Below are 22612 nucleotides of genomic sequence, written 5' to 3'. Positions count from 1 at the left end.
GGTAACTGGTTGCACCAGATCTTATTTAGAGGCTTCATAGCAAAGGGGGTGAATACATATGCACGCTCCACTTTTCCATTATTTATTTTTTAGAATTTTTTGAAAACAGTGATTATTTTCATTTCACTTCACCAATTTGGACTATTTTGTGTATGTCCATTATATAAAATGCAAATAAAAATCAATTTAAATTACAGGTTGTAATGCAACAAAATAGGGAAAACGCCAAGGGGGATGAATACTTTTGCAAGGCACTGTAGCCAATGAGATGAGGTTATCTCAGTCAAACACAGTGCTGAAAGGCCAGTGAGCATTGAACCGGCTGGGATCCTCAGAGGCAGGGCCGGCCCACCCATTAGGCAGGATTAGGCAGCCGCCTAGAGCGGAAGATTGACGAGGGCGGCACTTTCCGAGCTAAACTGACCAAGACGCACCTCCAATAACACATAACACCTCACATTATTCTGCCCAAAAACAATTAAAACTTCTCACCCAGTGGCACATCGGCTATTAAGGTGAGCGCTGATGCCGCCCCATGATAAGCTGTGCTCACTTTGCCAAAGGCAGGGGCGCAAAATATGTATCTTGTCCATGCTCAGCATTTCAACGTGGATAATTGGGTAATATTTGGTTGAGACGTTGATCAATGAGATTACAATCTATATTCACCTTCTCAAAAAGACAGCCAAAAGTTAGTTGAATTTCCAATGTGTTATCACTATGCTTTCAACCATCTAAAAGCACAACCAAATTCCAATGGAAAAACAATGTCTGATTTTGGGTTTAGTTGTGATCTAAATGTGTTATCGATGCACCTTCAAACATGTAAAAGCACAACAAAGTTCACATTGGAATACAATGTCAGATATTTCGTATATACAACAACTTAATGTGTTATCACTGTGTTTCATCTAATAGCACAACCAAATGACTTGGATTGTAGTTGAGATTACATTAAAAGTACATAGTGCAAGTGATCAAACTGTTTGAGATTTTGCACAGATATTTATATTGTGAATATTTTTTATCTTTATTTAACTTAGCAAGTCAGTTAAGAACAAATTCTTATCTACAATGACAGCCTACACCGCGCCAATTGTGCGCCGCCCTATGGGACTCCCAATCACAGCCGGTTGTGATACATCCTGGAATCGAACCAGGGGGTCTATAGTGACACCTCAAGTACTGAGATGCAGTGCCTTAGACCGCTGCGCCACTCAGGAGCCCACTATATATCTTCACAGACCTGTGACCTTTGCATGCTATCTTGAACATGCACGCTTTCTATAATTACATAATAAGACTTTTAGAGTTACAGTAACCTCAAAATGTGGCCATGGGTGTGTTACTCATTTTAAGGTTGAATAAAAACTGTTACATTAGTTTGTAATATAGCCTTAACTTAAGGCTATTTACTGTATTACAAAAGTCATATTGAATTGTGTTAGGTTGACAATGCAACCAAATATCAACATTTAAAGGAGATGTATCTAATGCTTGGATAGTTTAATCTGAGCCACTAGCTTAAACCTATTCTTTAACTTTTATTTTTGGTTTAGTTGGAGACGTGAATCCAACATATAATTTGTTATCTTGTTGACAAGTTAATATGCTATTTATTGTATTTAAAAAGTGATAATGAATTGTGTTTGGTTGTCAACGCAACAAAATATCAACATTTGAAGGAGATTTATCTTCTGCCTGGATAGTTCCATCTGTGCCACTGACTTAGTCTGGCTTTAATTCCAGTTGGTCTATACATTGATAAGTTGGATTCACGTCTCCATCTCAACCAAAAATTATAATTATAGACCCGAACGCGAGAGAGTAGAGAGAGAGAGATAATTGTCTCATTTATGCTGCTGCTCAGGCTTTTCACGATAGTGGCATGTGTAACTTGTTGTTGTTGTTATTGTCAACCAATCACAAGTCATCAAAGCGGCATTAGTCTCTGGCTCTGTGTGTGCCTTGGCAAGCAAAGTTTGGAGATCAATGGAAGATGGAATTAAAATGACGGAATTAAAAGCTAATCCTTAAGAGTATATTGACGCACCCGTGCGTCAATCTAAGTAACATTTTTTTTAAATCCCCATAAAAATCCATCAATTTAAGATAGTTTAAGTCTCAATCCGTTGCATCCGCCTATGTGGGCCTTCCGCATCTGCGGTGGAAGATGGCCGAGCTACAGCGGTGTTTGTCAGACCATGAGAAGTCCCGAAAAGCGATCTTCTCACAGAAACGTCTGTAGCGTTCGAACGGTTTGGCCTACAAACATTTTGCTCTACGACCCCCACAAGTGTCACGGGACTCGTCTGAAGGTAACCCATACAAATTAATGGAAGTATTCAGGTAGTTTTGTGCCAACAAAAATAAGGGGTTAAATATATGTAAAAAAAAAAAAACTAAAATATTTCCTAGATATAGGCCAGACACTTCAAAACTTTATTCCTTATGATACATTTTCCGACTGTCTTTTTTCCCATTTAAATATTATTATTTTTATACCTAAAGGGGTCCTAAAATTAAAATAGCTAAATGATCCATGGTATGACCATCTTAAAACAATTCTTAAAACAATTCGGGTAGGGTCCATTTCAGAACGGGTTCAATGTTTTGGACCGGAGAAGAGCTCTAGCACAGATGGAACTATCCAAGCAGAAGATACATCTCCTTTAAATGTTGATATTTGGTTGTGTTGACACCAAACACAATTCAATATCACTAAATATCAAATCTGCAATCAACCAGAGCTTGAAATCCTAGGCCTATTGTATTGTCTATTTTTAGTTGAATTCTGGGTTGAATTCAAACAATTGCTGTTGATGACTTTGCAAATGCTATATAGGCCTAAATAGCATAATTGATGATTGATAAAGTATGGTTACATTTCATTTGCTCTGTTAAACCTACCCTTCGGAATGACTTCGATAGCAACAGTGAATCTATTTCATTTTTAAGTGGAGATCTCTCAACAATCATTCTCATGATAACACATTGGTAATAGTCAGTGACAAATATCATAGCTAAAACCTTGGATGGGAGACCAAGGGGTAGCTGTAGATAGATCAATTATCCAGTAGGAGGAGCTGCCCAGTCTATACTTTTTTTCTGATAGTGGATAAAACATAGAAAATCTGACGTTGTTTTAAAGGTACAAATTCAACATATTTTATACAAAGTTTGTCTATGTTCAAATTTGGCTACCATGATGACATAATCCTATGGTTGAAATTTCACCCTCAAAACAATTACTTTTTTCAAATCCAATGTATTTTCCACGTAGATTCCATGTCACAATACGTTGACAAATGACGTTGAAACCACGTTGATTCAACCAGATTGTCCCCAGTGGGCAGACACATGCTCATTGCTCACATGGAGTGCTCCAAACAAAAGACAATGGAAAGAAATTACAAAACTCATAAATGATGGTATGAAATAAACCAAAACTTGTTTCTCACAAGTGTAGCAGGTTGTGAACTATGCAAACAACGTTTCCACTCTGAGAATGAGAACGGTAAATGACTGTAATTAATACATTCATTAACAGAAATTAATGTAACCAAATGACAGGGATTAACGGTAAATGTACAACTGGTGACTTACTATATGTAATGGGGGAATTTGTAAAAATACACAATCAAAGGGCAAACAATTCACACAAATGAAACAATTAATGTGCAAGAATTGTCGGGAGACAGCTGAGCGCATACAGGAAAGCTGAGTGCATTCTGGAGAGCTGAGTGCATTCTGGAGAGCTGAGTGCATTCTGGAGAGCTGAGTGCATACTGGAGAGCTGAGTGCATACTGGAGAGCTGAGCGCATACTGGAGAGCTGAGTGCATTCTGGAGAGCTGAGTGCATTCTGGAGAGCTGAGTGCATTCTGGAGAGCTGAGTGCATTCTGGAGAGCTGAGTGCATTCTGGAGAGCTGAGTGCATTCTGGAGAGCTGAGCGCATACTGGAGAGCTTTGTGCATTCTGGAGAGCTGAGTGCATTCTGGAGAGCTGAGTGCATTCTGGAGAGCTGAGTGCATTCTGGAGAGCTGAGTGCATTCTGGAGAGCTGAGTGCATTCTGGAGAGCTGAGTGCATTCTGGAGAGCTGAGTGCATTCTGGAGAGCTGAGTGCATTCTGGAGAGAGATGTGCCTATATCCTCGCCACCCACCCCCTCCCCTTCTTGTCTCAACATTATAAATTATACTCAAGACACATTATCTTCACACATATTTTGTATGCTTTTCACTGACAGCCTCAACTCAATAATCAGCTAGGCCTATTGCCAAGCGCACTGCCCAAATTGCAGACTTCCCAACTAGGCATAGGACTACACTCTTGTGATTTTAAACAATCCACATTATTTTTTTTAAAGAAGCTAATGACCCTCTGTGGTTAAGTCATGCTCTCTGGTGAAATATTTTTGAAAAGACAGGAGTAATTGTATAATTTTGGAAAATTTATTTCAATTTACTTTAAGACGCGCCGCCTATGGTAGCTGATATTCAGAGCTTGAATAGCCAAAATGATTAGTCTTCAGTCTTTTATCAGTTATCAGGACTATAAAGCCAATGCAACTGCCTGTTTTACAAACAGTAGGCTACCACATGGATGGGCATTAATAAAAGTGCATTGCAGGCCAAGACTGGCCTAGACTACTATTGTACTTTGCGGGGATAAGAGTGGGGCAGTAATTTTGTTTGTCTTGTATAGGGCGACATATCGGCCAGGACCGAGCCTGCTCAGAGGACACAAGTTTTTTTCTCATGTGATATGATGGTCAAATAATGTGTTACTACTGAGTGTAATAATGTACAATTTTAGCCTTTATACGAACAAAATACTTTTGGCTGTGTACATGTCGGTTCAGAGCCCACTCCATCCAATGAGGGGAAACTGCTTTTTAAGTGCATCAAAATATGTAATAAAACTAAACCAAGTGGCAACTCCTCACACTGACAAATGACATGAAACATTGTTCATGGACTCACTGAGGGGCATAGAGGGCCAAAGTGGTCCCTAGGCCGTACACAGTGAATCTGTCCTATCATCTCATGCCCCTGTGCCACAGATCCATTTCCCTTACCCCTCCATCCTGTCCCTATCCTTACCCTGGAAGGCAGAGGCGTGGCCCACGATGAGGTACTTGAGCTCAAAGCTGTACGAACGGATGTTCTGGAGAGTCTCTCTGCGCACTGCTGCCTGGTAACTCTCCTCCATCTTGCGTGTGCAACACGACGGGCCTGGGTGCTTGCAGATCTGCAGCTCGCCATCTGGGAAAGAAGAAGAAAGCTTTTACAACAATAAACCTGAGCATGACACACACTTCAAATGTGAAAGACATAAATTAAGTGTGTTAGAAGCTTTGACCAAATGTGATTAATAATACTTACTCAAATAGTTGAGTGAATAAATGTTTCAAATACATTATTTCTCTACACTTCTAGTAGTTCTCATATATACCCATCCCCTGTATTCAAGTTCCCTTTGAGTTAGCAAAGCTTCATCTGCTACAATCACATTTGGATGAGGTCCAGGGTGACTATAATGCTTTATCTCCCATATGAAACTAAAACACAAGGCTGGGATAGTGGTGCCAGGAATGAGAGTGAGAAAGAGCTTCAGAAATAGACTTTGGTTATCCGGCCGGCTGGACCTAGCTAAATCAAAGTCCAGATACACGATCTCCAAGGGTGCAGAGAGAGGAGGATGCAGAGGGAGAGAGAGTGATGCAGCTGAGTGTAAACTCACCAGAGTTAATGACATGCTTACTTACAAACTCAACTAGGCCTAAGTCATTGCTTGTGTCAATCATGACAGGATTGTGTGCACAAATGTATCATGTAACTGATGAGAGGTGACTGACTTACAGTGCATTTGGAAAGACCACTTGACTTTTTCCACATTTTGTTACATTACAGCTTTTTTCTAAAATTCATTAAATTGTTTTTGTTCCTCATCAATCTACACACAATACCCCATAATGACAAAGCAAAAACAGGTTTTTAGACATTTTTGCAAATGTATTGAAAATTAAAAACTGAAATATCACATTTACATAAGTATTCAGACCCTTTACTCAGTACTTTGTTGAAGCACCTTTGGCAGCGATTACAGCCTCGAATCTTCTTGGGTATGACGCTACAAGCTTGGCACACCTGTATTTGGGGAGTTTCTCCCATTCTTCTCTGAAAATCCTCTCAAGCTCTGTCAGGTTGGATGGGGAGCGTCGCTTCACAGCTATTTCCAGGTCTCTCCAGAGATATTTTATCGGGTTCAAGTCCGAGTTCTGGCTGGGCCACTCAAGGACATTCAGAGACTTGTCTCGAAGCCACTCCTGCGTTGTCCTGGCTGTGTGCTTAGGGTCGTTGTCCTGTTGGAAGGTGAACCTTCACCCCAGTCTGAGGTCCTAAGCACTCTGGAGCAGGTTTTCATCAAGGATCTCTCGGTACTTTGCTCCATTCATCTTTCCCTCAATCCTGACTAGTCTCCCAGTCCCTGACGCTGAAAAACATCCTCACAGCATGATGCTGCCACCACCATGCTTCACCGTAGTAATGGTGCCAGGTTTCCTCCAGATGTGATGCTTGGCATTCAGGCCAAATAATTCAATCTTGGTTTCATCAGACCAGAGACTCTTGTTTCTCATGGTCTGAGAGTCTTTAGCTGCCTTTTGACAAACTCCAAGTGGGCTGTCATGTACCTTTTACTGAGGAGTGGCTTCCGTCTGGCCACTCTACCATAAAGGCCTGATTGGTGGAGTGCTGCAGAGATGGTTGTCCTTCTGGAAGGTTCTCCCATCTCCACAGAGGAACTCTGGAGCTCTGTCAGAGTGACCATCAGGTTCTTGGTCACCTCCCTGATTAAGGCCCTTCTCCCCTGATTGCTCAGTTTGGCCAGGTAGCCAGCTCTAGGAAGAGTCTTGGTGTTTCCAAACTTCTTCCATTTAAGAATGATGTAGGCCACTGTTTTGGGGACCTTCAATGCTGCAGAAATGTTTTGGTACCCTTCCCCAGATCTGTGCCTCGACACAATCCTGTCTCGGAGCTCAACGGACAATTCCTTCGACATCTTGGCTTTGTTTTTGCTCTGACATGCACTGTCAACTGTGGATGCCCCTCCAGCTACCTCTCCCTGTCCTAGTCAATCAACTGCCTGGGCACAGCCTGGACCACCGCGGCCCCCCTCCGCTGGCCCGTGCTCTCTGGATCAGAGCTCTGTCCCTTTGGCGGTTGTGGCCTGCATGCAGCCGGCGTCTCAGCAGCCCTCTTCTCAGATGAGTTCTGTGGCTCTGGCCTGGCAATCTGCTTCGAGACACGGCAGAGGCCGGATCATTCCGGCAATTGTGATAGGGAGTTCGATGGTGAGGCATATACAGTGGGGGGGAAAAGTATTTAGTCAGCCACCAATTGTGCAAGTTCTCCCACTTAAAAAGATGAGAGAGGCCTGTAATTTTCATCATAGGTACACGTCAACTATGACAGACAAATTGAGAAATAAAAATCCAGAAAATCACATTGTAGGATTATTTATGAATTTATTTGCAAATTATGGTGGAAAATAAGTATTTGGTCACCTACAAACAAGCAAGATTTCTGGCTCTCACAGACCTGTAACTTCTTCTTTAAGAGGCTCCTGTGTCCTCCACTCGTTACCTGTATTAATGGCACCTGTTTGAACTTGTTATCAGTATAAAAGACACCTGTCCACAACCTCAAACAGTCACACTCCAAACTCCACTATGGCCAAGACCAAAGAGCTGTCAAAGGACACCAGAAACAAAATTGTAGACCTGCACCAGGCTGGGAAGACTGAATCTGCAATAGGTAAACTGTGGGAGCAATTATTAGGAAATGGAAGACATACAAGACCACTGATAATCTCCCTCGATCTGGGGCTCCACGCAAGATCTCACCCGTGGGGTCAAAATGATCACAAGAATGGTGAGCAAAAATCCCAGAACCACACGGGGGGACCTAGTGAATGACCTGCAGAGAGCTGGGACCAAAGTAACAAAGCCTACCATCAGTAACACACTACGCCGCCAGGGACTCAAATCCTGCAGTGCCAGACGTGTCCCCCTGCTTAAGCCAGTACATGTCCAGGCCCGTCTGAAGTTTGCTAGAGTGCATTTGGATGATCCAGAAGAGGATTGGGAGAATGTCATATGGTCAGATGAAACCAAAATAGAACTTTTTGGTAAAAACTCAACTCGTCGTGTTTGGAGGACAAAGAATGCTGAGTTGCATCCAAAGAACACCATACCTACTGTGAAGCATGGGGGTGGAAACATCATGCTTTGGGGCTGTTTTTCTGCAAAGGGACCAGGACGACTGATCCGTGTAAAGGAAAGGGGCATTGAAGATGAAATGTGGCTGGGTCTTTCAGCATGACAATGATCCCAAACACACCGCCCGGGCAACGAAGGAGTGGCTTCGTAAGAAGCATTTCAAGGTCCTGGAGTGGCCTAGCCAGTCTCCAGATCTCAACCCCATAGAAAATCTTTGGAGGGAGTTGAAAGTCCATGTTGCCCAGCGACAGCCCCAAAACATCACTGCTCTAGAGGAGATCTGCATGGAGGAATGGGCCAAAATACCAGCAACAGTGTATGAAAACCTTGTGAAGACCTACAGAAAACGTTTGACCTGTGTCATTGCCAACAAAGGGTATATAACAAAGTATTGAGAAACTTTTGTTATTGAACAAATACTTATTTTCCACCATCATTTGCAAATAAATTCATTAAAAATCCTACAATGTGATTTTCTGGAGAAAAAAAATCTAATTTTGTCTGTCATAGTTGACGTGTACCTATGATGAAAATTACAGGCCTCTCTCATCTTTTTAAGTGGGAGAACTTGCACAATTGGTGGCTGACTAAATACTTTTTTCCCCCACTGTATCTGTACCTGGGGCAAAGACTTTGTGTTTTCCTGGGGCAAAAGTTCAGGATATCACCAGGTTGCTGCCCGAGGCTGTGAGTCAGTCACCGGGGGCTGATACTGTCATGTTTCATGTGGGGTCAAATTACATTATGAATGGCAGCTCAGAACAGCTGAAGATGGATTTTAAAGAACTGATTGGGTCGCTACTTTACACCAACAAACGCCCCATAATATCTGGCCATCTGCCCTCCCTAAATCGTGGCATTGAATGGTTCAGCAGACATTTAGCCCTCCATAACTGGCTACGAAACTATTGCAGCTCTGTGGGTGTAACATTTATTTACCATTTTGATACCTTCTGGAAACAAAGCTCGTATTATAAGGAGGATGGAATCCACCCAAATAATTTGTGTTCATGGATCCTTTCACAGCATTATAAGGCTGAAATGAGACAATGACTTATCAATGACCCAAGTCCAGCTCATTTAATCCCTACCATTGTGTCGCTGAGTTGTCATAATGCTTCAGCAAATGTACATTATCCTAGGGGCGTTGGAAGACACAATGTAAATAACCTAATTTATGTCCCTCTTACTGCCCGGAATACCTCTGCTGAACCTACTGCTATTGTATGCAGTAATCATATGCCTATGAACCAGAGTAATACTGTTAGCACTGAGGTGGTGTGCCCTAGTAGAAAGTCCACTGTGTGCAGCTCACCCTGCACTAATAAAAATAACCTGAGTATGCCTACCTCTGCTAAGCTTCCCAGTAAAGCAAGAAAAATAATTAAGCATCCCAGAAAAGTGTTAAAAACAAGGTTCATGAAAACAAACATTTGGTAGCAATACAAGTTTATAACATTTACAGAAAATACAGAAATGCCAACGCGGGCGGTGTTGCGTTGCGGTCTGTATTCAGAACCACATTCCTGTAAAGCTTAGAGAGGATCTCATGTTAAATACTGTTGAAGTAATATGGCTACAGGTTCACCTGCCTCACCTAAAGCCCATTCTGGTGGGAAGCTGCTATAGACCACCAAGTGCTAACAGTCAGTATCTGGATAACTTGTGGGAAATGCTTGATAATGTATGTGATATCAATAGAGAGGTATACTTTCTAGGTGATTTAAATATTGACTGGCTTTCATCAGGCTGCCCACTCAAGAGAAAGCTTCAAACTGTAACTAGTGCCTGCAACCTGGTTCAGGTTATCAATCAACCTACCAGGGTAGATACAAACAGCACAGGAATGAAATCATCAACATGTATTGATCATATCTTTACTAATACTGCAGACATTTGTTTGAAAGCAGTATCCAAATCCATCGGATGTAGTGATCACAATATAGTAGCCATAACTAGGAAAACCAAAGTTCCAAAGGCTGGGCCTAATATTGTGTATAAGAGGTTATTCAATAAGTTTTGTAGTGATTCCTATGTTGTTGATGTGAAGAATATCTGTTGGTCCGTGGTGTGTAATGACGAGCAACCAGACGTTGCACTTGACACATTTATGAAATTGCTTATCCCAGTTACTAAAAAGCATGCACCCATTAAGAAAATGACTGTAAAAACGGTTAAATCCCCGTGATTTGATGAGGAATTGACAAATTGTATGGGCGAAAGGGATGAGGCAAAAGAGCTGGAAAATAGGTCTGGCTGTACAACCGATTGGAAAACGTACTGCAAATTGAGAAATCATGTGACTAAACTGAATAAAAAGAAGAAGAAACTACACTATAAACAAAGATAAATGACATAAAGAATGATAATAAAAAGCTTTGGAGCACCTTTGTCACACCCTGGCTCTGGGGACTCTATATGTTGAGCCAGGGTGTGTAGATTCTATGTGTTTGTGTTCTATGTGAATTATCTAGTTGTTGTATTTCTATGTTGGCCAGAGTGGTTCTCAATCAGAGGCAACGAGTGTCAGCTGTTGCTGGTTGTCTCTGATTGGGAACCACATTTAGACAGGCTGTTTTCCCACAGTAGTTGTGGGATCTTGTTCCGTGTTGGTTGTGTTTAGACCTAGGACGTCACGTTATCGTTTATTGTTTTGTTTATCGTGTGATACTTAATAAAGTAAAGTATGTTCGCTCATCACCCTGCGCCTTGGTCCTCATCCTTCGACGTTCGTGACAGAAGATCCCACCACCACAGGACCAAGCAGCGTGTCCAGGAACACACGCAGGAGGTAACTCTAGTGGATGTCCTCCTCGGTTGGGGGCAGATTACGGAGGAGGAGGCCGTCCGGTACCGGAAGGCTATGAAGGGGGAGACCCAGGCAGGAGAGGAGAAGCGGCGCCAACCGGGCCGTGGTCGGACAGGCGAGAGGCACCCCCAATACATTTTTAGGGGGGGCACACGGCATGGGCGATGGGGCAGCAGGAGGCTGCCACAGGGCGAATTGGGAGATTAGGAGAGGAGGCCACCGGGTTTGGGGGGCCGGAAGGCAGGTTGGCGGAGCCTGGATGTAGAGCAGAGCCAACTCCCCGTACTCAGGCATGGCAGCATGAGACTGGGCAGGTTCCGGGGTATGCGGAGCTGCGTACTGTGCCACGAGTGGTCCGGCATAGTCCGGTACGTCCTGTGCGAGCACCCCGCACGTGTCGTGCGAAGGTGGGCATGCAGCCAGGACGGAGTGTGCCGGCTCAGCGCTCGTGGCCTCCAGTGCCCCTCCTCGGTCCCGGATATCCTGCGCCAGTGTCACGTGCTGTTATGCCAGTACGTGTACACAGCCCTGTACGTCCTGTGCTGATGCCTCACACAGAGTGTGCATTCAGCCAGGACGGGTTGTGTCAGCTCTTCACTCCAGGCCTCCAATCCGTCTCCACAGCCCAGCCCGGCCTGTTCCTGCTCCTCGCACCAAGCCTACGGTGCGCGTCGCCAGCCCGGCTCGGCCTGTTCCTGCCCCTCGCACCAAGCCTACGGTGCACGTCGCCAGCCCGGCCCGGCCTGTTCCTGCCCCTCGCACCAAGCCTACGGTGCGCGTCGCAAGCCCGGCCCGGCCTGTTCCTGCCCTTCGCACCAAGCCTACGGTGCGCGTCGGCAGCCCGGCCCGGCCTGTTCCTGCCCTTCGCACCAAGCCTACAGTGCGCGTCGCCAGCCCAGCCCGGCCTGTTCCTGCCCCTCGCACCAAGCCTACGGTGCGCGTCGCCAGCTCGGCCCGGCCTGTTCCTGCTCCTCGCACCAAGCTAATGGTGCGCGTCGCCAGCCCGGCCCGGCCTGTTCCTGCTCCCCGCACCAAGCTAATGGTGCGCGTCGCCAGCCCGGCCCGGCCTGTTCCTGCTCCCCGCACCAAGCTAATGGTGCGCGTCGCCAGCCCGGCCCGGCCTGTTCCTGCTCCTCGCACCAAGCTAATGGTGCGCTTCGCCAGCCCGGCCCGGCCTGTTCCTGCTCCTCGCACCAAGCCAGGGGTGCGCATCGTCAGCCCGGTCCGGCCCATTGCTGCTCCACGCACCAAGCCAGGGGTGCGCATCGCCAGCCCGGCCCGGCCTGTTCCTGCCCCTCGCACCAAGCCTACGGTGCGCGTCGCCAGCTCGGCCCGGCCTGTTCCTGCTCCCCGCACCAAGCTAATGGTGCGCGTCGCCAGCCCGGCCCGGCCTGTTCCTGCCCCTCGCACCAAGCCTACGGTGCGCGTCGCCAGCCCGGCCTGGCCTGTTCCTGCTCCCCGCACCAAGCTAATGGTTCGCGTCGCCAGCCCGGCCCGGCCTGTTCCTGCCACTCGCACTAAGCCAGGGGTGCGAGTCGTCAGCCCGGTACGGCCCGTTCCTGCTCCACGCACCAAGCCAGGGGTGCGCATCGTCAGCCCGGTGCGGCCCGTTCCTGCTCCACGCACCAAGCCAGGGGTGCGCATCGTCAGCCCGGTCCGGCCCGTTGCTGCTCCATGCACCAAGCCAGGGGTGCGCATCGTCAGCCCGGTCCGGCCCGTTCCTGCTCCACGCACAAGCCAGGGGTGCGCGTCGTCAGCCCGGTCCGCCCGTTGCTGCTCCACGCACCAAGCCAGGGGTGCGATCGTCAGCCCGGTCCGCCCGTTCCTGCTCCACGCACAAGCCAGGGGTGCGCGTCGTCAGTCCGGCACAACCCGTGCCTGGGTCACCGGTGCCTGGTCAGGTACCGGTCAGCTGCTCCACACCGGAGCCTAAGCAATCCGCTCCTACGATGTCCAGTCCAGCTCCAGCCAGCGGGGCCAGACCGGACCAGGGGTGCTACGGGGGGATTGTTGGAGGGTGGTGGTCAAGCCCGAAGCCGGAACCGCCTCCGAGGAGGAATTCCCACCCAGCCCTCCCCTGTTTGGTTTATGTTTAGGCGCGGTCGCAGTCCGCGCCTTTGGGGGGGGGGGTACTGTCACACCCTGGCTCTGGGGACTCTATATGTTGAGCCAGGGTGTGTAGATTCTATGTGTTTGTGTTCTATGTTAATTATCTAGTTGTTGTATTTCTATGTTGGCCAGAGTGGTTCTCAATCAGAGGCAACGAGTGTCAGCTGTTGCTGGTTGTCTCTGATTGGGAACCACATTTAGACAGGCTGTTTTCCCACAGTAGTTGTGGGATCTTGTTCCGTGTTGGTTGTGTTTAGACCTAGGACGTCACGTTATCGTTTATTGTTTTGTTTATCGTGTGATACTTAATAAAGTAAAGTATGTTCGCTCATCACGCTGCGCCTTGGTCCTCATCCTTCGACGTTCGTGACAACCTTAAATGAAATTTTGGGGAAAAAGGCAAACTCAGCTCCATCATTCATTGAATCAGATGGCTCATTCATCCCAAAACCCACTGATATTGCCAACTACTTTAATGATTTTTTCATTGGCAAGATTTGCAAACTTAGGCATGACATGCAAGCAACAAACGCTAACACTAAACATTCAAGTATATCTGCCCAAATTATGAAAGACAAGCATTGTAATTTTGAATTCCGTGAAGTAAGTGTGGAAGAGGTGAAAAAAATATTATTGTCGATCAACATTGACAAGCCACGGGATCTGACAACTTGGATGGAAAATTACTGAGGATAATAGTGGACGATATTGCCACTCCTATTTGCCATATCTTCAATTTAAGCCTACTAGAAAGTGTGTGCCCTCAGGCCTGGAGGGAAGCAAAGTTATTCCCCTACCTAAGAATAGTAAAGCCCCCTTAACTGGCCAATCAGCCTGTTACCAACCCTTAGTAAACCCTTAGTGTTTGATCAGATAAAATGCAATTTTACAGTAAACAAATTGACAACAGACTTTCAGCACGCTTATAGGGAAGGACATTCAACAAGCACAGCACTTACACAAATGACTGATGATTGGCTGAGGGAAATTAATGATAAAAAGATTGTGGAGGCTGTTTAGTTAGACTTCAGTGCGGCTTTTGATTATTGATCATAGTCTGCTGCTGGAAAAACGTATGTGTTATGGCTTTACTCCACCTGCTATTTTGTGGATACAGAGTTACCTGTCTAACAGAACACAGAGGGTGTTCTTTAATGGAAGCCTCTCCAACAAAATCCAGGTAGAATCAGGAATTTCCCAGGGCAGCTGTCTAGGCCCCTTACTTTTTTCAATCTTTACTAACGACATGCCAGTGTGTCTATGTATGCGGATGACTCAACACTATACACGTCAGCTACCACAGTGACTGAAATGACAGCAACACTTAAGTAACCCTGGATTGTAAACTGTCATGGTCAAAACATATTGATACAAAGGTAGCTAGGATGGGGAGAAGTCTGTCTATAATAAAGCGCTGCTCTGCATTCTTAACAGCACTATCAACAAGGCAGGTCCTACAGGCCCTAGTTTTGTCACACCTGGACTACTGTTCAGTCGTGTGGTCAGGTGCAACAAAGAGGGACTTAGGAAAATTGCAATTGGCTCAGAAAAGGGCAGCACGGCTTGCCCTTGGATGTACAAAGAGAGCTAACATTAAAAATATGCATGTCAATCTCTCCTGGCTCAAAGTGGAGGAGAGATTGACTTCATCACTACTTGTATTTGTGAGAGGTATTGACATGTTGAATGCACCGAGCTGTCTGTTTGAACTACTGGCACACAGCTTGGACACCCATGCATACCCCACAAGACATGACACCAGAGGTCTCTTCACAGTCCCCAAGTCCAGATCAGACTATGGGAGGTGCACAGTACTACATAGAGCCATGACTACATTTCCACATCAAGTAACTCATGCCAGCAGTAAAATTAGATTTAAAAAAACAGATAAAAATACACCTTATGGAACAGCGGGGACTGTGGAGCAACACAAACATAGACACATGCATACAAATACACAATAACATACGCACTATACACACGTACACATGGATATTGTGTTATAGATATGTGGTAGTACAGTAGAGGCCTGAGGGCACACACTTAATATGTTGTGAAATCTGTTATGAATGTATTGTAATAAAATAAAATGTATACCTGCCTTAATTTTGCTGGACCCCAGGAAGAGTAGCTGCTGCCTTGGCAGCAGCTAATGGGGATCCATAATAAATACAAATACAAACTGTGGGACCTTATGTAGACAGGTGTGCGCCTTTCCAAGTCATTTCCAATCAATTTAATTTACCACATGTCACGCCCTGACTCAGGGGACTCTTATATGTTGAGTCAGGGTGTGTATATTCTATGTTGTATTTTCTATGTTTGTGTTCTAGTATGTATAGATCTATGTTGGCGGTGTGGTTACCAATCAGAGGCAGCTGTCGCTCGTTGTCTCTGATTGGGGATCATACTTAGGCAGCCTATGGGCACTAGTTAGTTGTGGGATCTTGTTCCGTGTTGGAGGCTTGTATTGTTGTTAGCCTTAGGACTTCACGTTTGGTTTGGTTTGTTGTTTTGTCGTGTGTTTATCAGTTAAATAAACATGTACGCATATCACGCTGCGCCTTGGTCTGACCCGTCCTTGAACGAACGTGACAGAAGATCCCACCAAACACGGACCAAGCAGCGTGCCCAGGAGGACCGAACACCCTGGACACAGGTGGGGAAGATGTGGTCGTGGGAGGAGATATTTGCGGGGAAAGGACCATGGGCGAAGGTAGATGCCCAGGCAGGAGAGGAGCAACGACAACACAGAGGACGCCGGTCGAGGAGGAAGCCCGAGAAGCAGCCCCAATAAAATTTTGAGGGGGGGGCACACAGAGTGGTTGGCGGAGCCTAGTGTCAGAGCAGAGCCAACTCCCCGTACTCACGCGAGGAAGCATGTGACTGGGCAGGCTCCGTGTTATGCGGAGCTACGTACTGTGTCGCCAGTGCGCCGGCACAGTCCTGTACGTCCTGTGCTAGCACCACGCACGTGCCGTGCGAAGATGGGCATCCAGCCAGTACGGGGTGTGCCGGCTCAATGCTCCTGGTCTCCAGGACGCCTCCTCGGTCCCGCATATCCTGCGCCAGTTCTACGTACTGTATCGCCAGTGCGCGTGCACAGCCCAGTGCGTCCTGTGCTAATGCCTCACACATACTGTGTGGAAGTAGGCATCCAGCCTGTACGGGTTGTGCCAGCTCTCCGCTCCAGACCTCCAGTCCGCCTCCACAGTCCGGTACGGCCTGTTCCTACTCCCCGCACCAAGTCAGTGGTGCGTGTTCCCAGTCCGGCCCGGCCCGTTCCTGCTCCTCGCACCAGACCAGTGGTGCGTGTTTCCAGTCCGGCTCGGCCCATTCCTGCTCCCCGCACCAAGCCAGTGGTGCGTGTTCCCAGTCCGGCCCGGCCCGTTCCTGCTCCTCGCTCCAAGCCAGTTGTGCGTGTCGCCAGTCCTGCCCGGCCCGTGCCTGCTCCTCGCACCAAGCCAGTGGGGCGTGTCGCCAGTCCGGTCCGGCCCGTGCCTGCTCCTCGCACCAGACCAGTGGTGTGTGTGTCCAGTCCGGCACGGCCCGTGCCCGTTCCACCAGTGCCTGGTCAGGCACCGGTCAGCTGCTCCACTCCGGAGGCAGAGCAGTCCGCTCCACCAGTGCCTGATCCAGCTCCGGTCAGCTGCTCCACTCCGGAGCCAGAGCAATCCGCTCCACCGGGGTCCAGTCCAGCTCCGGTCACCGGCTCCACTCCGGAGCCAGAGCAGTCCGCTCCACCGGTGCCTGATCCAGCTCCGGTCAGCTGCTCCACTCCGGTGCCAGAGCAGTCCGCTCCACCGGGGTCCAGTCCAGCTCCGGTCAGCGGCTCAACTCCGGAGCCAGAGCAGTCCGCTCCACCGGTGCCCAGTCAATCTTTCTCTAGGCCTAGGCTACCGTAGTCACATTTCTATGATTGTGATTTATCAATTCCCTGTGGAAAAGAAACATGTGCACAGCACGCACAGGTGCAAAGTGGCTCCTGGACATTCTGCAGAGAAATTGTGTTAGGACCTTCAAGTCAAGTGCGCACTAACCTGTTCCAGGTTCCTCTGGGACCCATTTCAACGGGCCGATCTGGCGCAATTGGAAAGCCGTTTTAACCTCATGGCAACTGTGCGCTCCTGCACCTGAAGCTCCACATAGTACAACTGTCAGCCAAATCAACCAAAAGTCAACGCATTGGAGTATTGTTTGGAACATTGCACCATTTCAATCAGATAGACTATCAACGTATCCTGGAAGTTGTATGGTCGTTTGTAAAAGTAGCCTAATAGGCTATTAAAGTAACACAATCCCAAAACAAATTCGCTGTCCTAATCAACTGGATCGATCTGTTAGAATTTCACATATTGGGTCTGTTCAATAGAGCGCACGACGTTCCCTCTCTAGTGTCAGAGCAGAGCCAACTCCCCGTACTCACGCGAGGAAGCGTGTGACTGGGCAGGCTCTGTGTTATGCAGAGCTACGTACTGTGTCGCCAGTGCGCCGGCACAGTCCTGTACGTCCTGTGCTAGCACCACGCACGTGCCGTGCGAAGATGGGCATCCAGCCAGTACGGGGTGTGCCGGCTCAACGCTCCTGGTCTCCAGTACGCCTCCTCGGTCTCGCATATCCTGCGCCGGTTCTACGTACTGTATCGCCAGTGCGCGTGCACAGCCCAGTGCGTCCTGTTCTAATGCCTCACACATACTGTGCGGAAGTAGGCATCCAGCCAGGACGGGTTGTGCCAGCTCTCCGCTCCAGACCTCCAGTCCGCCTCCACAGTCCGGTACGGCCTGTCCCTGCTCCCCGCACCAAGTCAGTGGTGCGTGTTCCCAGTTTGGCCCGGCCCGTTCCTGCTCCTCGCACCAGACCAGTGGTATGTGTTTCCAGTCCGGCCCGGCCCGTTCCTGCTCCCCGCACCAAGCCAGTGGTGCGTGTTCCCAGTCCGGCCCGGCCCGTTCCTGCTCCTCGCACCAAGCCAGTGGTGCGTGTTCCCAGTCCGGCCCAGCCTGTTCCTGCTCCTCGCACCAAGCCAGTGGTGCATGTCGCCAGTCCGGCCCGGCCCGTGCCTGCTCCTCGCACCAAGCCAGTGGTGCGTGTTCCCAGTCCGGCACGGCCTGGTCCTGCTCCTCGCACCAAGGCAGTGGTGCGTGTCGCCAGTCCGGCCCGGCCCATGCCTGCTCCTCGCACCAAGACAGTGGTGCGTGTCGCCAGTCCGGCCCGGCCCGTTCCTGCTCCTCGCACCAAGCCAGTGGTGCGTGTGTCCAGTCCGGCACGGCCCGTGCCCGTTCCACCGGTGCCTGGTCAGGCACCGGTCAGCTGCTCTACTCCGGAGGCAGAGCAGTCCGCTCCACCGGTGCCTGATCCAGCTCTGGTCAGCGGCTCCACTCCGGAGCCAGAGCAGTCCGCTCCACCGGTGCCTATTCCAGCTCCGGTCAGCGGCTCCACTCCGGAGCCAGAGCAGACCGCTCCACCGGTGCCGAGTCCAGCTCCGGTTAGCGGCTCCACTCCGGAGCCAGAGCAGTCCGCTCCAGCGGTGCCCAGTCCAGCTCCGGTCAGCGGCTCTAGTCCGGAGCCTGAGCGGTCCGCTCCACCGGCGCCCGGTCCAGCTCCGGTCAGCGGTTCCTGTCTAGACCCAGACATCAGCCCCTCTCCAGGTTCGGGGTCTCCCACACCAGGGTCCAGACAGGGCTTGGAGTATCGTGGGAGGAAGGAGAGGGGAAGCAGCGCGCTGAGGTCCAGACCAGACCAGGGGTGCAATAGGGAGGCGGAGAGTATGTGGTCGTCACGCCCGGAGCCGGATCCGCCTCCGAGGCGGAATGCCCACCCTGCCCCTACCCTGTTATGTAAAGGTTGTGCGGTCGGAGTCCGCACCTTTGGGGGGGGGGGGGTACTGTCACGCCCTGACTCAGGGGACTCTTATATGTTGAGTCAGGGTGTGTATATTCTATGTTTGTGTTCTAGTATGTATACATCTATGTTGGCCGGTGTGGTTCCCAATCAGAGGCAGCTGTCGCTCGTTGTCTCTGATTGGGAATCATACTTAGGCAGCCTATGGGCACTAGATAGTTGTGGGATCTTGTTCCGTGTTGGAGGCTTGTATTGTTGTTAGCCTTAGGACTTCACGTTTCGTTTGGTTTGTTGTTTTGTAGTGTGTTTATCAGTTAAATAAACATGTACGCATATCACGCTGCGCCTTGGTCTGACCCGTCCTTGAACGAACGTGACACCACAGGTGGACTCCAATCAAGTTGTAGAAACATCTCAAGGATGATCAATGGAAACAGGACACACCTGAGCTCAATTTCGAATCTTATAGCAAAGGGTCTGAATACTTATGTAAATAAGGTATTTCTGTTCTATATTTTTAACACATTTGCAAAAATTTCTAAAAACCTGTTTTCGCTTTGTCATTATGGGGTATTGTGTGTAGATTGATGAGGGGAAAAATTATCTTATCCATTTTAGAATAAGGCTGTAACGTAACAAAATGTGGAAAAGGTGAAGGGGTCTGAATACTTTCCGAATGCACTGTATATATACTGTAGAATAGATGATCACACACAACACGCAGCTCAGCTATTGTGGCCGCAAGGGGCTCAGGTCACCGGCCACTTGACCTGTCCATTGAGGACAGAGAGTGAGAGAGAGAAGATTTGGTTGCATTTGTGAAGGAAACAAGATTGATTTGATTTTAATGGGATATTTGATTATGATACTATCTCCAAACTAAATTGCAAAATTGTTTTGTGTCACTTCATATTAAGGTATACTTAAAAAATATTTATATAGGGGCTTCTAATTTTAAATTATTCATAATCTGTTTGGTCACTTCATTTCTAAATCCTCAATAAACGGTTATTGATTGAACATTGGTTCAAATGGTTTGATTGCTTTTTGGTGCTTGACAAATTATAATCTTATATAGAACTGCAATGTTATTGATTGTGACTGTTATTGTCAGTACATCCATATAATAAACTCAGTATTTGAAAAGAAAAGAAACAAGAGATGGCCTCCCTTCACAGGGACTTACTTCCAATTCTTAGGATGGTCGTTAAACAAAGATAAAGCATCAACTACTACTTGCTTGGCATGTTTGCTTTAATCTTTCTCTAGGCCTAGGCTACCGTAGTCACATTTCTATGATTGTGATTTATCAATTCCCTGTGGAAAAGAAACAGGTGCACAGCACGCACAGGTGCAAAGTGGCTCCTGGACATTCTGCAGAGAAATTGTGTTAGGACCTTCAAGTCAAGTGCGCACTAACCTGTTCCAGGTTCCTCGGGGACCCATTTCAACGGGCCGATCTGGCGCAATTGGAAAGCCGTTTTAACCTCATGGCAACTGTGCGCTCCTGCACCTGAAGCTCCACATAGTACAACTGTCAGCCAAATCAACCAAAAGTCAACGCGTTGGAGTATTGTTTGGAACATTGCACCATTTCAATCAGATAGACTATCAACGAATCCTGGAAGTTGTATGGCCGTTTGTAAAAGTAGCCTAATAGGCTATTAAAGTAACACAATCCCAAAACAAATTCGCTGTCCTTATCAACTGGATCGATCTGTTAAAATTTCACATATTGGGTCTGTTCAATAGAGCGCACGACGTTCCCTCTCTCAGTAGGCTTTCCAGTTAAAATCCATGCGCTTCAGAAAGTGAAACACCGTTCTTTGGCTACAGCTCTCTCTCGCTCTCCCTCTCCCTCGTTCTCTCACACACAAACTGCGCAAACCAGCCTACACTATCATTGAAATTCTCGGTTTGAAACATCACACAAGATAGGCTAATATAAAAACATTTCTGAATTGCAATATTGGGTTCTTTGTTCATAGATTTTGGCTATTCATTGTGCGATCATTTAAAACAATAACACAACAATTTGAGCTCTAATAACAACTTGTTTTTCTTATAATTACACAATTTATAGTCCAAATGATTGATTTATACTGTATATGCATCTCTAGCCTGCAGAGATTAATCTAAAACAGAACACTGCGTCCACCGTGTGGTCAGTCATGGAACATGTGTTGTAAAAGCAGTTATACCATGCCGTAGCCTCGGATTGATATCATATTTATTTATTTATCGATGTATTAAATTGTGTTCGCATTCATAGGTAAAACAATACACTGAGAACTCAAATACAGCTAGTAAATGCAAAATATCTGCCCCGTGTGAGGCTCGAACTCACGACCTTCAGATTATGAGACTGACGCGCTGCCTACTGCGCCAACGAGGCTCGAAAAGTTATTTTCACCCCCAGATAATAAAGATGGAATGGTCTGACCAGTAACCATTCCATATATTTTGGAAAATGTCATTCTCCAAAAAGAGGGGGTAAAAAGTGTTTATGAATAACTAAACCATTGGTTACACTTAGTTAGCGTTACTGTGCCCTTATTACAATGTAGTTATTCCTGTAAATACAGGGTTAACGTAGCTAGATAAAGTTAGGAATAGAATAAGTAGCTAAAAGCCTATATAAATAAAAAATAAAAATATATAAATTTTTAGGAAATAGCTAAGTAGCCAATTTCATATGTGGAAATGCTGCTTCAGTGGTCCAAGAAATAAAGTACTGTACCTTTTTCAGTCAACCTATATAACAATACACATAGCTAGGTAAGAGAGAAACTGAATCACAGCAAGGTATACTGAAAAAATATACAGTTCATATAAGGAAATCAGTCATTAGGCCCTAATCTATGGATTTCAAATGACTGGGAATACAGACATGCATCTGTTGGTCACAGTTACCTCACAATGGGCCTCAGCATCTCTTCAACAGTATTTTGGTGCATTCAAATTGCCATCGATAAATGTAATTGTTTTCATTGTCTGTAGTTTATGCCTGCCCATACCATAACCCCACCGCCACCATGGGGCACTCTGTTCACAACGTTGACATCAGCAAACCGTTCACCCACGCGACGCCATACATTTGGATGTACTGCCAAACTCTCTAAAACGACATTGGAGGCAGCTTATGGTAGAGAAATTAACATTCAATTATCTGGCAACAGCTCTGGTGGACATTCCTGCAGTCAGCATACCAATTGCAAGCTCCCTCAAAACTTGAGACATCGGTGGCATTGTGTTGTGACAAAACTGCACATTTTAGAATGGCCTTTTATTGTCCCCAGCACAAGGTTCACCTGTGTAATGATCATGCTGTTTAATCAGCTTCTTAATATGCCACACCTGTCAGGTGGATGGATTATCTTGGCAAAGGAGAAATGCTCACTATCAGGGATGTAAACAAATTTGTGCACAACATTTGAGAGAAATAAGCTTTTTGTGCGTATGGAACATTTCTGGGATCTTTTATTTCAGCTCATGAAACAAGGTCGAACACTTTACTTACATGTTGCGTTTATATTTTTGTTCAGTGTATGTTCTTCAGAGAGATCAGCCCA

At 47.0% G+C, this 22612-nt stretch overlaps 1 protein-coding gene across 1 annotated transcript in view; it reads right to left on the bottom strand.

Annotated features, from left to right (window-relative positions):
• LOC121540268 (glypican-5-like) overlaps nt 1-20889 on the bottom strand; it is a 183840-nt gene extending 162951 nt beyond the window's left edge. The window contains exons 1-2 of the mRNA XM_041849019.2: nt 20461-20889; nt 5106-5267 (exon numbers count right to left, since the gene is read on the bottom strand). Coding sequence (XP_041704953.2) covers nt 5106-5267; nt 20461-20626 — 328 coding nt within the window. The 5' untranslated portion in view covers nt 20627-20889. The remainder of the gene's footprint in view (nt 1-5105; nt 5268-20460) is intronic.
• Nucleotides 20890-22612: the final 1723 nt, after the last annotated feature.

Source organism: Coregonus clupeaformis, chromosome 26, assembly GCF_020615455.1.
Source record: "Coregonus clupeaformis isolate EN_2021a chromosome 26, ASM2061545v1, whole genome shotgun sequence".
Lineage (NCBI taxonomy): Eukaryota > Metazoa > Chordata > Actinopteri > Salmoniformes > Salmonidae > Coregonus > Coregonus clupeaformis.
Note: the sequence above shows the minus strand (reverse complement) of the source record. Positions and strands in the feature narration are given on the sequence as shown.